At 40.0% G+C, this 15,967-nt stretch overlaps 1 protein-coding gene across 9 annotated transcripts in view; it reads left to right on the top strand.

Moving 5' to 3' along the window:
- Window positions 1-15,700, top strand: part of CSNK1G3 (casein kinase 1 gamma 3) — a 51,407-nt gene extending 35,707 nt beyond the window's left edge. For 5 of the 9 annotated variants that reach the window (XM_083702400.1, XM_083702406.1, XM_083702402.1 and 2 more), the window contains 3 exons: window positions 3,777-3,883; window positions 4,811-4,834; window positions 13,412-15,700. In XM_083702400.1, the coding sequence (XP_083558526.1) occupies window positions 3,777-3,883; window positions 4,811-4,834; window positions 13,412-13,466 (186 nt within the window). In that variant the 3' untranslated portion in view covers window positions 13,467-15,700. The remainder of the gene's footprint in view (window positions 1-3,776; window positions 3,884-4,810; window positions 4,835-13,411) is intronic. The other 4 variants (XM_083702403.1, XM_083702408.1, XM_083702405.1 and 1 more) reach the window with 1 other exon arrangement.
- The last annotated feature ends 267 nt before the right edge of the window (window positions 15,701-15,967 follow it).

Raw genomic sequence — 15,967 nt, 5'->3', positions numbered from 1 at the left:
TTTGAAGAAGGTTCCTGAATGGCTTAGATGTTTCCAATTCCTGACTACAACTACCAGAAACTGCTACAGGATCCTTCTACAAAGCATACAAAGAATTAAGCCCATAAATTTAACATCTTGTTGGGCTTGCTGCTTATGTTTGCAAAAGCTCACCTTGTGAACTTCTTTGGTATTCTTGGGTTCCTGGATAATAAATAAATTTACCTTCACACAAACTGAACCATTTTAGGTTTGAGCTTGGAGTATTTATCTTTCGTTATGTAACATCTGAAATGAGTGGTTGGGTTGAGTTTCCAAATAAAATGTTCATAGCCAAAATTGGAGTTTAAGGTTGTGAATAGCTATTATGAATCATAATATTGAAATAAAAATGTGTAACCTGTGGGAGATCTCAAATACAAGTTTTCTGTAAAGGAAGAAAAACTTTTAAGTAAACTAATTCAGTAGTGACACCTGAAACTTTAATCTTGACTACTTTCCAATAGCATGCAGCCTATGTGCTTCTGGTTTAACTTCAGCACAGGAGAAGCTTGTGCCATTTGCAGCTAAAAAAATAGCATATTCCAGCAAATAGAGTATAGCTATGCAGTTCTATCCCACTTGATTTCAGTAACCTTTTTATAGTGCTGTGTTTTTGCTTGTTCAACATGCTAACTTTTAGGATCCTACATAAGAGGCTGTTAGCAAATCCATTCTTTATAATCTCCTTTGCAGCACAGATGAATCGGGCAGAGAGCATTCTGATTGCTGCTAGTGCTAAATCAGCAGTACTGATTGCTACTAGTGCTAAACAAATACACAAGAGTTGGCATGAGAGGGTCAGGTCCCAGTACTAGAGCAATGAGATAGGTTGTCTCTTTGAACTATGAATGGGAACCTAGTGCTGCTTTCATGGAAGTGTACACTTCTAAACAAAACACATCCCTTCTCCTACGCCCTGAGGACCTGCCGTCATCACTAGCAGGTCAGCCTTGTGTGGCAAAATGTTCTTTGTGTTCACTCTTGTAAATGGGTGGACCGTATGTACTGTTGCCTCAAAAATACATTATTAACTTCGGCGGTTATAAAAGCACCTGAAAGCATCTTAAAATGGAAAGCTTTAGCCTTGACCTTATGCATTCAAAATAGTTCACTGATCTCATTTACCTATCATTTTAGTAAGTACAGAATAGCAAAGCATCTGTTGGTAGTGATTAGGGTTTTTTGAAAGTCTCAAACGTGTGGTTATGGTGCTTTGGGAAATCTGTCTTCAGTTTTATTCTGTCTATTTAGCTTCCATTAAAGAGAATGAATGATTCAAGTTGTGGAGAGAAATTTGTTGGTTGTCTAACACTATTTGACTTGTCAATGTGAGACATAAAAAAGAAAATTCTTCTGACTGTCCATTTTTCTCACTTGCTTTGATTTCTGGAAGAAACATACCGTTCATTGTTAGTGTTTCACTAGCTAGCCTCCTACATTCCTGTTTTACAAAAGTTTGCCTTAGTTCCTGAAAATGTCAGCTGAATAGCTCTGATGAATTGTCTCTTTCACAGTTCTTGTGTTGCAGTAACTTGAAACACTTATAAAAGGTCTTTTTAAAAATGGTTCTCCCCCCCCCCAGCAAATTATCCAGACATCTTATTTATTGTGAGAGGCAGATTTCACTTGGGTTTTTTTCTAAATATTTTAGTCATGCCTATAGGCTTTTCTTTTCTTGTATTTTCTTTCCTTGTGGGACGCGGGTGGCGCTGTGGGTTAAACCACAGAGCCTAGGACTTGCCGATCAGAAGGTCGGCGGTTTGAATCCCCGCAACGGGATGAGCTCCCATTGCTCGGTCCCTGTTCCTGCCAACCTAGCAGTTCAAAAGCACGTCAAAGTGCAAGGAGATAAATAGGTACCGCTCCGGCGGGAAGGTAAACGGCATTTCCGTGCGCTGCTCTGGTTCGCCAGAAGCTGCTTAGTCATGACCCAGAAGCTGTACGCCGGCTCCCTCGGCCAGTAAAGCGAGATGAACGCCGCAACCCCAGAGTCGTCCGCGACTGGACCTAATGATCAGGGGTCCCTTTACCTTTACTATAGGCTCCCAGTTTGCTGTTGCTTTAGGGCTGGTCCACAGACCAATCTTGGACCTGCCATTTCCCTATCCATCAACTAGGTGATGTCTAATGATGATCTGGGTGGTGAGGTTCAGTCCTGTTGGGTACTGTTTCATGAAGAGCATTCCCTCAACAGAATGTGTTGGTGAAACAGACCCCTGTAGCCAGCAAGACTGAAAACTGGCTGTTGCTTTGTGGTTTTTGTAAGGAACAAGTCAGGTTTATATCAATTTTATTTCTTGAAATACACCCCCCCAAAGTTTTTTCCTGATCTTTGGTAGTACCATGAGGCATGTAGCAAGCAAAGCAGATGTTTGGATATTATGAATGGGATTAACACAACGTTTCCTGCCAGTGGAAGCCTTGTGCAAAAGGACTTCTGCTTTCACAGTGGGGCCCATTGCTGCGCCCTAGAAATTGGCTATGGCGGGGTGGGAGAATGGCACACAGAAAGGGAGAGAAGAGTTCATTCCATCTGGCATGCGAAATTCTTGCACACACAGGAAGTTGGTATGGTGTGATGTTTAATTCCAGCCTTTGGTAGAAATTGCACCACTTGTTTATTTAGGCGAAAGTATACTCAGAAGCGTGGGACGCAGGTGGTGCTGTGGGTTAAAGCCTCAGCGCCTAGGACTTGCCGATCGAAAGGTCGGCGGTTCGAATCCCTGCGGCAGGGTGCGCTCCCGCTGCTCGGTCCCAGCGCCTGCCAACCTAGCAGTTCGAAAGCACCTCCGGGTGCAAGTAGATAAATAGGGACCGCTTACCAGCGGGAAGGTAAACGGCGTTTCCGTGTGCGGCTCTGGCTCGCCAGAGCAGCGATGTCACGCTGGCCACGTGACCCGGAAGTGTCTCCGGACAGCGCTGGCCCCCGGCCTCTTAAGTGAGATGGGCGCACAACCCCAGAGTCTGTCAAGACTGGCCCGTACGGGCAGGGGTACCTTTACCTTTACCTTTATACTCAGAAGCAGAAAAAGCTTGAAGAGTGTTTGGTATCATATTCATTATGTTTTTGTGGGCATGCACCTTCATTAAAATGGCCCTTCACAGGACATTCATAGGGCAAGCCTTCATTCTCCCTTTTGTAGAATTTATTTCATTTATAAAAATATTTCTATACTTCTATATCACAAAAGTATATCAGAGTAGTTTACAACAGTAAAAACAAGTTAAAAAACAATAAAGTTCAGGAAAAAGACCAGGAAACCATTGACTGCGTAGGCCTGGCAGAATAGAAAAGTTTTCAGCTGGCATTTCCAAGTTGCCACAGGAGGCGCCGCTGAATGTTGCCAATGCTTGAAGTTAAAGCTATACTTCATAGTAATCCTCTGTTACTCATTATTATACTATACAGCTGAAAATGTGCTGTTTGTGAATACCTGTCTTTACATATTACAATATAGTTCTCTTTTTAATAGTAGCTGTTGCAATTAATGGCAAATCCTTTATTGCTAAATAAATACAGTAGTACTTCACTTTTTTCTCCTTTAACTAGTCAATTTTTTTTGTAGATGGGTTTTTCTACAAGCAGTTGGAGAAAGTTTAGTAAAAATATGCACGAGGCTTGAATGGAAAAATAGTTATAACCTAGAAGTAACCCATTAATATACTAATTTCAGCTCCTTATGCTGTGAAACAAATATTACACCAAATATGGGCATTTACTAGTGTCTGATTTTTGGAAATGCTTTTAATTGCAGGTTGTAAGCTCAACAAATGGAGAGCTCAACACAGATGATCCTACTGCAGGACGTTCAAATGCACCCATCACAGCCCCTACAGAAGTGGAAGTAATGGATGAAACAAAGTACGTATTGTCTTATACAAAATAATCACTATGTTACCACCACATATTGTGGTACTGAATATGTGAGTTAGTCTGTCGTTTCAAGTGTAATTTCCACTATTTTTAGTTCATGACGTTAACTAGCAAATCACAAACTGCTTCAATAGTTTTGCATTTAAACTTGTTAAAAATTGAGGTTTTGTTATTTCCACACAATGCAAAACCTCCAAGGCATAGGAGCCTTTTAGTTTTTCAGTACCTGGTTCTCAAGATAGGACAGATTGGAGGGAACAAATACTTGACACGGGAAGGATTTTGTTGCTTAAAATGGGCAGTGTCATAGTACTACCCAGTAGGGGCATTCATGGTGCACTTTAGATGCAGCTTTCCAAATCACAGGGCCCCCCAAGGTACATGTGACCATGCGTGTTGAGCTGAGGTGCTTCAGATCCAGTCGCTGCTTGTATTTGTCACTTTTTAACTTAGAAAGTTCTCAAAACTACTTACCCGAAAGAATGCAAATGAGTGCAGTTATTCTCTAGGGAGAGCATATTTCTTCCCTCCTCCACCTGATTAGTACAGTAAATTGGAGGTGGGTGCATCTTTTCATAAACCCATGTAAGTACCCTTTTCTCTTGACTCCAAATAACTCAAGATCTTCATACGCCAGTGATGTGGAGGTGGTAAAAGGAATAGGGCTTTATTGATACCTAAAAGAACCCCTCTGCATGTGAGCATGGGACACTTTTAGGGTATAATTATGCCCTCATTGAAAATTCTGCAAAGCAAATTGCATAGCAAAGAAGCAAAGTTTGTGCATTTGTTGTACTGTAAAATATCGTTTCAGTTCTTGATAACTTCGGTGTTATGTTATATATGCAAAATGCAGCACTTTTACAATGGATAGCATTCTGATTCTCTTTCCCCTTTGTATTTTCTTTGTATTAGCTGCCAGAAAGTGTTGAACATGTGGTGAGTTCTAAAGTGCAGGCAGGCAGAAAAAGGCTCCAGAGCATTTTAAAAACAAAAGAGCTCTCAAGAGCAAAGTATAATTGGAAAACCATTTCAAATGAATTCTAATGGCTTTTGCTATTGGTCTTTTTTAACATGAGAAACTTACTACCTTATCGAGGAGCACTTTTGCCTGCTTCTGTTTCTGCTTGTTTTTCAAATCTTGGTGTACTTGTATCTAATACTTCTAAATTTTTGTTTTAATGTCAATGATTATATGCCGTAGTTTACCTATTGGTATGCCATTAAAAGAGGGCAGACTATTTTTTTTAGGTGCTAACATCATAAACAATTAAAGCACCATTGCCACTAAGTTATAGCAGATATTTATGAAAGTTTAGTCATTGGTAATTATTTTCTAACTGATAGCTCAACCTGTGTACATTTGCATTTCTCAAATTCATACTTTTGCGTGTTCCCTGACTTCATTGCTGAATGCAATCTGTGCACAAAGCTAATTTTTATCATACTGATTTACTAACCCTGTAACTAAATGGCAGATTTTCTAAAGTGGTGGAAGAGCTTGTCAAACCTCTGTTGTTTGGTATTTGTACCAGACAACTGGGAGACATAGGGGCATTTTCTAGAGGCATATTAAGGTTAAAACAACATAATCCAGTGTATTTGTTTAAACATGGGCTATAATAATATACAAGCGAACATAAATATATTGGTAGAGGTCAACAGCCCAAAATACATTGATGAAAGCTGTGTAAACCTGCCTCAGTAAAGCTACAGAACAAGCATGATGTCAGGTACACAATAGTCATGACAAATAAAATAAATCATAAAAGTGAAAATACTGCTTTGTTCATCTAATTCAGAGAAGAAAACGCTTTGAGGGATGGACCAATAATATATCCTATTTAGAACTGGGAATGATAATCAGACTTTGTGCAAAATCTTGTCACAAAAATAGTGTGCCCTGGCTGCAATTTGAAGTGAAAGTTTTGCACCTGCCTAGGAAAAATTTTCATGCAGTGCAGAACGAGCAGGCAAAGATGCATTTCAAAAGAAGCATTGCCGCACTGACCGAAAAGATCCTATCACTGATGACATCCTTACATGCATCATGTATGGTATCGCAGTCATCCCTTTTCAGTACAAATGATCTCTCAGCTAGCTTTATCTTTGCACAAACCTGGGATGAATGTGGGAAGTTCCTTCATGCTGGCTCTTGCTCATGTTGATGTCAACAGTAGTGGGAAGTGCAAATGACTACAGAACATTTCTTCTTGAACTGTGTAATGTCAAGTCTCTGTGAACTATTGTGTACATGTGGAAATTATTCATGTGCATTCCACAGCTTTTGCTTCACCTTATTTGTTTATTTAATATACTTTTATTCAGCCCTAAAGCAAGATTTTAGAGCAGGTTACTAATCAATTAAAGTACAGATGACCTAAGAGCTGTGCAGAACAGATAAAACAAACTTAATGGTAGCTCAATCATAAAAAATACATTATGGAGTCAGCAGGACTTCTTAAAACAACAACTAATGCTAGCAATTTTTTTTAATGCCTGTGCAAATAGGTGGTGTAATGCCAGCAGAGTCAGTGGCAGGTATAGTCCTTCCATAACCTTGGATATTGTTTATGATTATGTCCTAGAGTTAGATTGGAAGACATCAATTTCTCACATTGTTCCAAAACCCCCACCAACACTGAGGAGTTAGAAAAAAACCCCCTCCCAAACTGCAAAGGGTAGTTCCTTGAGTGACAGGTTATTTACTGCCTAAGTGCAATAGGGAGAAATTCCCATTTTGGAGGGGGAAAAGAGACATTTCTACATAAATAAAAACCCTTTGGATGATTTCTCAAACGATGACTATTTATGATCTGCCTACCCACCATATCCATTTCATTTTAATCTTGATTAACATAAATTGCTCTAGTCCAGGGGTCAGCAACCTTTTTCAGCAGGGGGCCGGTCCACCGTCCCTTAGACCATGTGGTGGGCCGGACTATATTTTTTGGGAAAAAACAACAACGAATTCCTGTGCCCCACAAATAACCCAGAGATGCACTTTAAATAAAAGCGCACATTCATCTCATGTAAAAACACCAGGCAGGCCCCACAAATAACCCAGAGATGCATTTTAAATAAAAGGACACATTCTACTCATGTAAAAACACGCTGATTCCTGGACCGTCCATGGGCCGGATTGAGAAGGCGATTGGGCTGCGTATGGCCCACGGGCCTTAGGTTGCCTACCCCTGCTCTAGTCCATCCAGTAGCTATCTTACATTACTTCAATTTGTGATGGAGTCATGCAAACTATGCTTTCTAAAATTCCTCTTCTTAGTTAAAACTGCAGAACTCTGTTCTCTTTTTTCACCTGCCCACACTACCTATTTCATTTATTTCATATTTTTATGCTGCTTGATTGAAAAAAGAAACACTACCTAGCAGCCATGAACACTTCATTCGAATTTACTATATATTTTTTTTAGAGTAGGACTGGGCCAAGGCACTGAAACAGAATTTAAGCAACATTGGAAAGAAGTGAAACTGTTGAATGTGCATGTTACTATATTGCCCTCAAGATGTTGGACTACAAGTCCCATCATCACTGACCAGCATGACCAGTGGTCAGGGATAATGGGAGTTGCAGTCGAACAACTTCTAGAGGGTACCACATTGGAGTAAGCCCACTGAACTCAGTGGCACTTACTTCTGAATGGATCTGAATGGATCTGCATGGGATTGCACCATTAATGTATTAAACAAGTGCTGGTTATAAGAAAGACTATATAAGAATATTTTAGAAGCATTCCGTCTCTAGGCTAAACAAATAAAACCTTTTCAATGCAATGTGTGGCAAAGGGATGCAAAGTCTAGTGGTAAGAATGAAAAGTGTAAAAGTACTAACTGTAAAATAACATGGTTTAGTGGTCAGATTTACACCATTGTTTTGATGCAGAATCAGTAGCAAGCTTAATCTTCATACTTTCTTCTTCTTCTTGCTGATTCAAATCATGAGTTAAATTGCCTTGATTTCATTCAGACACCCTGATTCAAAGCCTCACAGCCTAAGCCACCAGTTTCCTTTTCACTAATGAAAGTAGCTCCCTCCTCCCAGGCAATTTCGCTGTATCTTATAGAAGCATTGATCCAGTTTAGAGATTAACTGAAGGCCAGAAAGGAGCATAGGAGTCAGGCCATTGGTCCATCTAACTCAATATTGTCTACATTGACTGCCAGTGACTTCTCAGAGTTTCAGGCAGGAATCTCTCCCAGCCCTACCTAGTGTTTGCAGAGCATTGAACCCAGCATGTTTTGCATGCAAAACAGCTACTCTGAGCTATAGTCCTTCATCCTTATTCTCCCCGAGGCTGAGCAGTGAGGTGGAGTTCTTTTGAGATGCTGGAGAAATGCACATGTTCTGCATTCCTTCCCCACGTTGTAGCCCTTTTCCTTGAAGTGGTGAATGATATTACAGAACTAGGAAGCATGGCTTCCTGACAGCTACTATCCTTTGCTTCATTTCTCGGTCCTGAGAAGAGTGGGGAAGGGGAGGGAGTTGGGTAGGTGGGTTAGCTGCTTTTTCTATTAGGATGGAGATGTTGGCCAATCTTTACATCGGGGAGGGAGTTGGGTAGGTGGGTTAGCTGCTTTTTCTATTAGGATGGAGATGTTGGCCAATCTTTACATCTATTTGTTAGCTCAATCCGACCTTTTCTTGGCAGTTTGATTGGTAACCGATTTGAGTCACCTGCTCCTGTCTGTCTGTCACCGTACCTTTCCACCACCCATTAGTAATTACATGAGATAAAGTGGGAGGAAACGTGGGAAATAGGAGATTCGTAGGTGTGTGGCTCTGCATGTGAGGAGGAGGAAATGGCATAGGACCAAATGCTCTCACTTCATCCTCTCAGGGTCCCCCCCCCCCCCCCCGGGTAGCCCTTTCTTAAAATTCTGCTTCCTAAATCTGTTTCTCTCTTTGTTTTATTTCTTGGACTACCTTCTAGTATTCTGTATGCGTGTGTGTCCTTCATTTGCTGTAGGTGGACAAATAAGCTTACTAACAACCTACTGTTATCCCTGTTATCATAGTCTCTGTAGTATTTCAATATCCACACTTGGAATCCTTTGGAAAATATAAATAATTGTTAACTGGCTTTCTTAGCTCTAAATAACATTTAGCTACCATAGTTTACAATCGGTATCTAAACTTCTGTTCACCTGCAAAGGAAGTCACCTTGAAACACAACATATATTGCAGGTGGAATTCTAAATACTTTGGAGTTTTTCGTGAAATTCCCTTTGGGTTTTTAAAAAATCAATTGTAGGCCTGGCAACGGGATTCAGCCTGGTTGGGCATTTCTTAGAGTTCATGTCAGGAGGTTGGTCCCTTGGCAACTATGACAACAAGCCTGGTAAAAGAGCATCAGTAGCTGCCACCAAGAGTGCATCTGGGGTCTGCTTCCCCCTTCCCCCTTCAGCCTCAGCTATGCTGTCTGTTTTTGTTGCTCTCTACAAATATTGCCTCCTTGTTGGGAATTGGCCTGGACCAGCCCTTAGAGGCATAGGAATAGGAGTGGAATGTTTGCTGCCTGCTATTTAATGGTGTGGGAAATACCAAATTGAATATCAGAGACAAAAGGGGCATGGGAAACCAATAAAATGTTGCAGTGTGCAGTGCTCCTATTCATGTTTACAGTCAGCCATGCTCTCTTCCAGAATATTTCATTCTCCCTGCCCCATGTTTTTAGGACCACCTTCTTTACAACAGGCAGTGTGTTCTGCACAGTCCTCCCTGAGCTGTTTTTGTACTCCAGCAAACTTAAGGGTTTCCAGTACTTTGAGGCTGTCTCATCTAGATAAGCCTGGCTTGTGGCTTTATTTTGCAGCTCTTTGATGCATATTTGCATCTCCACACCCCCATCATTTGGCTGGAACAATCATGTTTTCCAGGCATATAGAAATTCAGTAGTTGTTGTTGTTTAAAAGGTTAGTATGCTTTCCAAGAAACAGATGAGTTACCCCAGCAGAACTTGATGACTGTAAGCCTAAGAGAGGAGGAAAAGTGCCTGAAAACAATTAGACAACCAAAGCCAAAGTTGATGTAAGCAACGAGAAATTAAAAGCCTATAAAATAGACCTGGAAAATCCTGAAGTGCAGGCACATCTTAAAAGTAAATGATGGGAAAGGTCACATATAGAGATGTTAAGGGAAAAGGAGATTTCATTTCCCATGCCTTGGCTCTCAGCCTGGGCATGATTTGACACTTTACTTTGTAGGTGGGGAGCAGACAAGTTGTTAAATCAACTATATTATAGACCCATGACATTGCACAGGGCAGCTTAGTTTTGCATGCATTTGCCTTAAGTGAGAAAGGTCCTGAAAATAGTTAACTACTGTTTGCACAAAGCAATTAAGTCCTAAATCATTTTATAGCCTTTAGAACTAGGGCAGTATAAGTTCATGTAGACTATAAATGCCGCCTTCTGTGTTACAGGTCATGAGTATGTATCTACTTTTCTCACAGACTTGGAATTTCTGCCTCAAAGGGGATAGATTGTAGAATGCCTCAGAATAGTAACTGTGTGTTATACATGGGAAAGCGAGGCCCTCTAGTGACCATTTATAGTTAAGAGCATATCATTGGCTGCAACTGGTATTCTACAGTTGTGTGAATATCTTTTTAATGCAAACAAAGCAGTTAGAACGTTTTACGAAATATGTATTTGTCCAAATAAACAGGGTGATGTTAAGGATAGTGTTATGCATGTATTAGCATCAATTTCTTCAACTCTTATCCCAAACCTGGTGTGCCCTCCTTGTTCCTCATATTTTTTTATTTCACTAGATTATTTTTAGTGAAATAACAAAGGTGGTCTAGCAAATAAAATAAAAATGCACCCAAAGTCACAAATAAAATAGAAGAACAAAACACAAAAAACAGGAAAAAAATACACAGTACTAAACCACTTAAAGTAGAGATTAGTCAAATCCACTGAGGTTAAACAATGTTTGAATTTACAATACTTAGAATTATGCTTCTCAGAATCACCCAGATTTTATTAAGCCCCTTTGATATGATTGGGGTTGAGCCTATTTTCAGTTGGCTATAATCAGAAATTGGGCTACTATTAATATATCCAAAGTTAATCACTTTTGGATTTGCATAATATCTTCATTCAAGCAAGCCTTCCAAAATTGACTGTCATCTTAGCATGACAAGACTGAGGCACTGTTAATGAGTGGTTCCCTAGATTGGATGGATGGGATTACACTTCCTCTGAATGAGCTGGTACACAGTTTGGGAGTACTGGATCGATTGCTGTCGTGTGAAGCTCAAGTGGTCTTAGTGGCACAGAGTGCCTTCCATCAGCTTTGCCTAGTGCCCCAGCTACGCCCCTATCTGGACACAGGGATAGCTTAACTTCTGTTAGATTACTGCAATGCGTTATACATGGAGCTGCCCCTGAAGACAGTTCAGAAACTTTAGTTGGTGCAGAATTCAGCAGCCAGGTTGCTGGTCCTACTGCACTACCAATTAGTTTCCAGGCCCAATTCAAAGTGCTGGTTTTGACCTAGAAAGCCTTAAACCGCTGAGGAACACAATACCTCTAGGACTGCCTCTCCTCATATGAACCATCCTGGATCCTGCAACCATCATATTATAAGGCCCTTCTTTGTGCGCCTTCTCCACAAGAGATCGGGAGGGCAGCAACAGGAGAATGGGCATTTTCTGTGGTGGCTCCTCTTTTAGGGGATACTCTCCCCAAAGATGCTCTCCTGGCACCCTTGTTACATATCTTTAGGTGCCAGGCAAAAACATTCCTCTTCCTGGCCTTTAGCTAATTAAACAGTCTATGGCCTTTTAAACTGTGAAGGGTGGTGTTTTTCTTTGTTACGATGGTATGTCTTTTTTGTGTTTTTATATTGTAAGCCACCCAGTGATCCTCGAATGAAGGGCAGTATGCAAATCATGTAATGTATGCAAATCATACATTGTCTTACCCTTTGAACCTTCTTGTTCATCACTGAGTACACTGGCTGGTAGCAGCTTTTCTTGAGTGTGAATTTGCCTCCCACTTTTCCTCTGCTGGCCTTACTGGGGTTAGCATGAACCCTGATTAATGGTGTTGCCAAGTTTAAGTGAACAGAGGGAATTCACACTCAGTAAGGGAGAGTGTGATCAGTTGTATGACCTGTGTCTTTTAAGACCATCCTGTGTCTTCAGTGGCCTTTTCTCTAATACTTAGAACTGGGTCTCATGTTCTGTAGCATAGTCCATATAGGCTGTTGAAAGGGGAAAAGGGGATTTTTGCTTGTCATCCTGGGACTTATTTTGCAGCACACTACAGGGTGCAGTTATAGTTCTATGTTGATGTTAAAGAATAGTGAACAGACATGGGGCAGAAATCCCCAATTTTGCAATGTTTTAGAAGTTAGTGGTGTCAGTTTTACTCAGACATTCAGGATTTTGCTGTAATGTTCATCTTTTGACATTTCACACTTTAATTCATAAGCCGCTTGGTTGCTTACACAAAGGCAGGAACACATTCTTGCTCTATTCCTTTGCTAGAGGAGGGAAAAAAGACTCTGCTCCATGTCCTGTATACAGTGGTACCTCGCAAGACGAAAAACACGCAGGACGAAAGAGTTTTCCGTTTTTTGAGTCGTTCCGCAAGACGAATTTCCCTATGAGCTTGCTTCGCAAGACGAAACGTCTTGCGAGTTCTTGCAAGTTTGTTTCCTTTTTCTTAAAGCCGCTAAGCCGTGAATAGCCGCTAAGCCGCTAATAGCCGTGCTTCGCAAGACGAAAAAACCGCAAGACGAAGAGACTCGCGGAACGGATTAATTTCGTCTTGCGAGGCACCACTGTAAAGACCTGAGAGCAGTTGGATGGAACGTTATGACACCAGTGAATAAACTGGTCCAAACATCCACCACCTCTCTTTCCTGTTTGGCTACCCATAATGCTATAGTGCAACTGTCAACATTTATCACTTGCTGATGGCACTAACACTATCAAATGGTAAAAGAGGCTATATAAGTAATTCTTCACTATATAAACAAAACCTTAAAAAGTGAAAGCCATTCCTACAAGCCGTTCTCTTGATTCAGACCCGTGTTGCTTATGTCAAAAGCAAAAGATTCAATGGCATCACATGCTTAAAGAATAACAACAGATAAACCATCCCCCAAAGCCACACAAAATATGCCCACTGATGACTACAGATTTATGTTCAAACATTGCCATGCCTGGTTCATATACTGTTTGTTAGTAGCTAATGAAACCAACGTACAGGGATCTGTTGTCTTGTGTTGTGCTTATTTTCCCCCTCATAGATGTTGATTCCACATAACTATACCACCTTCATTGCACCATCTGCATAGATATCAGATGATGAAATGTTTTAGAAGTCTGCTTTATTACACTTATTTCCCTATAAGTCGATGTGATTTGTCCTTAACCTGCTTTGAACTGGCTTAATTTTCTTAACTGTATTTAGATTAGCATGATATTTATATCAGAGATGCCTTGTTCTGCATGTAAGACCATTTTCATTTCACAATTGCAGGTGCTGCTGTTTTTTCAAGCGAAGGAAAAGGAAAACCATTCAGCGTCACAAATGACTTTGGAAGAAGGCAGACCATGGGGAATTACTTACTTGCTCATCTGCTATATCGTGATTAGTGACCACACGTTTTTCTGGCACCCCTATTTCAATGAGAAGGTCCTCATACTTGCTTTGATTTGGTGGTTCAACATATTTAGTTTGGATCATCTCTTCTGGAAGCTTTAAATCTGTGTCCACATGAGTATATATTTGACCACTAAGATACTGGACCAATGGGGAAAAAATGCTGCTCTTTCCTCCAGCAAAACTAAACTGTCATAGAAAACATTAGCAGTGATTAGCTGAAGACCAGATATTTCATAAACCTGGCATGTGCTGAGGTTTTTCTGATGCCATACCGAAAGCAGGTGATTTTTCAGAGAACAATGGACATGAAAGCATAACTACCCAAACATTTGAAATACGTCTTGCTTTAAGATTTCTTTTGTCACTTGCATTGATTTTCCCCTCCCCCATTGCTTTGAAGGTACTGCATTTGCAAAATTGTTACCATTAAATCCTATCAGAAAACATGGTACAGTCACTGCCCAGTGGTACTGAGACAGAAGCAAGAGAAGGAGTCCTCTGATGCCAAAAGTCTGTGCTGTGGTTTCTAGGGGAGCAGGTGAATCACTGTTGGTAAAATCTGGATTTCAAACTCAGCTTTTGTTGTGCCTCTAATTGAAATGCAGTGTAGTAGAAGTGGCAATAGTGCTTGTACAGAAATAATGTTTGTATAATGCAAGTTGTGCTTCCAGTTATGTCCGACACAAAGGCTGAAACTTCAACAGAAAGATGCTTAGGAGTTATGAAAAAACACACTACAAGGAAATAACTGTGAACATGAATCGGGGAATACATTCAACAAAAATGAATCAAAAGCTAGTGCTGAATAACAAGTTTCAAGGTGAAGGTCTGGATATGCCATGTAACAAAACTTAGGTCTGTTTGTAAATTATTTTGCTATTTGATTTAAGAAAAGAAATGGATTGGATGTAATACTGCCTTTAATGAATGCTAGCCCTTAGTTCCTGATCACAGCCGGGGGTTCCTGGAACTTTCTTACGCTTTGGTGAAATATTGCGACACTAAGAAACAGTTAATAGCCTTGGTCAGGTACTTTCCTCATAGCTCCTTGAAGTGCCTGTATTATGAACAAGTGAACTGTTCAGTAGAAAAGGCAGCCCCCCCCCAATTGTTTCATTTAAAGCCATAATGACAGAGGTGTGCTTTTGTCATGTTTAGCTGCCAGCATCATGTGGAGAATGGAGCAAAGGAAGTAAAATGGCTAGACAGATTTGTTGACCAAAACTCAATGGTTTGTTTCCTTTTAAAAAGAGCCTCCTAGAGCTAACTTTTAATAACTTTGTCTATCAGTGCATGCCTTTGGGCATACTTATTTATTTTTAATATCTTGTGGTAACATTCAAAATGTGTATTAAAATCGATAAATGCACACCTTTGGATTCATTATTGCATTTACAGGGATTGTTTTGTAATTTATTTTTTTCCCTTAACAGCCAAAAGTGCAGTGCATTGTCTTGAAATTAGGTGCACATAAGAACACATTGTGCAGATCTGGTCATTGTTTGTCACTGTTGCTGTTAATGACTTTAGTAAATCCTTGGTATACAAGCTTGAACCTGGCCTATTAAAACATAGACTATATTATTTGGTCGAAAGTTTTCACTCTACCTGTTTGTATTATTGATAATGTCTTAAACTCCCAATGAGAGTTTTTAATTTTTATTTGAGCTGAGAAGGTAGCCATCCTAATGTGAACACTTTCTTTGCAGTATTTGACCAAATTTTTCTTCATAATATTTGTAAATACATGCAGTATCCTATCATACACCTGTTCGATTTCATCTTCAAGGGTTTCTTTGGCCTGTACAGTGTTTATATGATCTGAACTCCTTACACATAATCCAATTATGGACTTGAAGATTAAAAAAATAAAATAAAACCTGTTTGTTTACTGCAAAGACCAGAATCTAGTCATGGCTATTTAGCAATATTTTTAAGTACTCCACTTTAATGCTAAGGAAGACCTTGTCCTCGCAACACACAACTGGTCAGTAGTAAGTTATGCAGTTATGTTCAGGTTAAGCCAACAATGTTTGCATTTATATGCTTTTTCCCTGTCTAAACTAATGAAATCAACATTGCCTGAATGTCTGAATAATAAAACACATCCCTGTTTAAAAATATGTAACAGATGAAGAAGAAAAAATAAAGGTAGTTTTTTTACTTGTCTCTTCTATCTTTTCCACAGCATTGAAACTGTGAAAATAAGGGACTACAAGGGACAACTGGCCTATATCCACTACCACTAAACATTTTTAATCTAAAGTCTGTACACCACTATGAAAAGAATCAATAGGCATATTTCATGACTCCATTGCAGATACAGGCTTGCAGTGGCATGTGCTGCTACTTCAAATACCAAGCTGAAAGTAATTACTGACGGTACTCTAGTTTTTAACAACTTCAGATATACAGTAATGTATCTAACCT

This window comes from Podarcis gaigeae (assembly GCF_964106915.1).
Source record: "Podarcis gaigeae genome assembly, chromosome: 11".
Taxonomy (NCBI): Eukaryota; Metazoa; Chordata; class Lepidosauria; order Squamata; family Lacertidae; genus Podarcis; species Podarcis gaigeae.
Note: the sequence above shows the minus strand (reverse complement) of the source record. Positions and strands in the feature narration are given on the sequence as shown.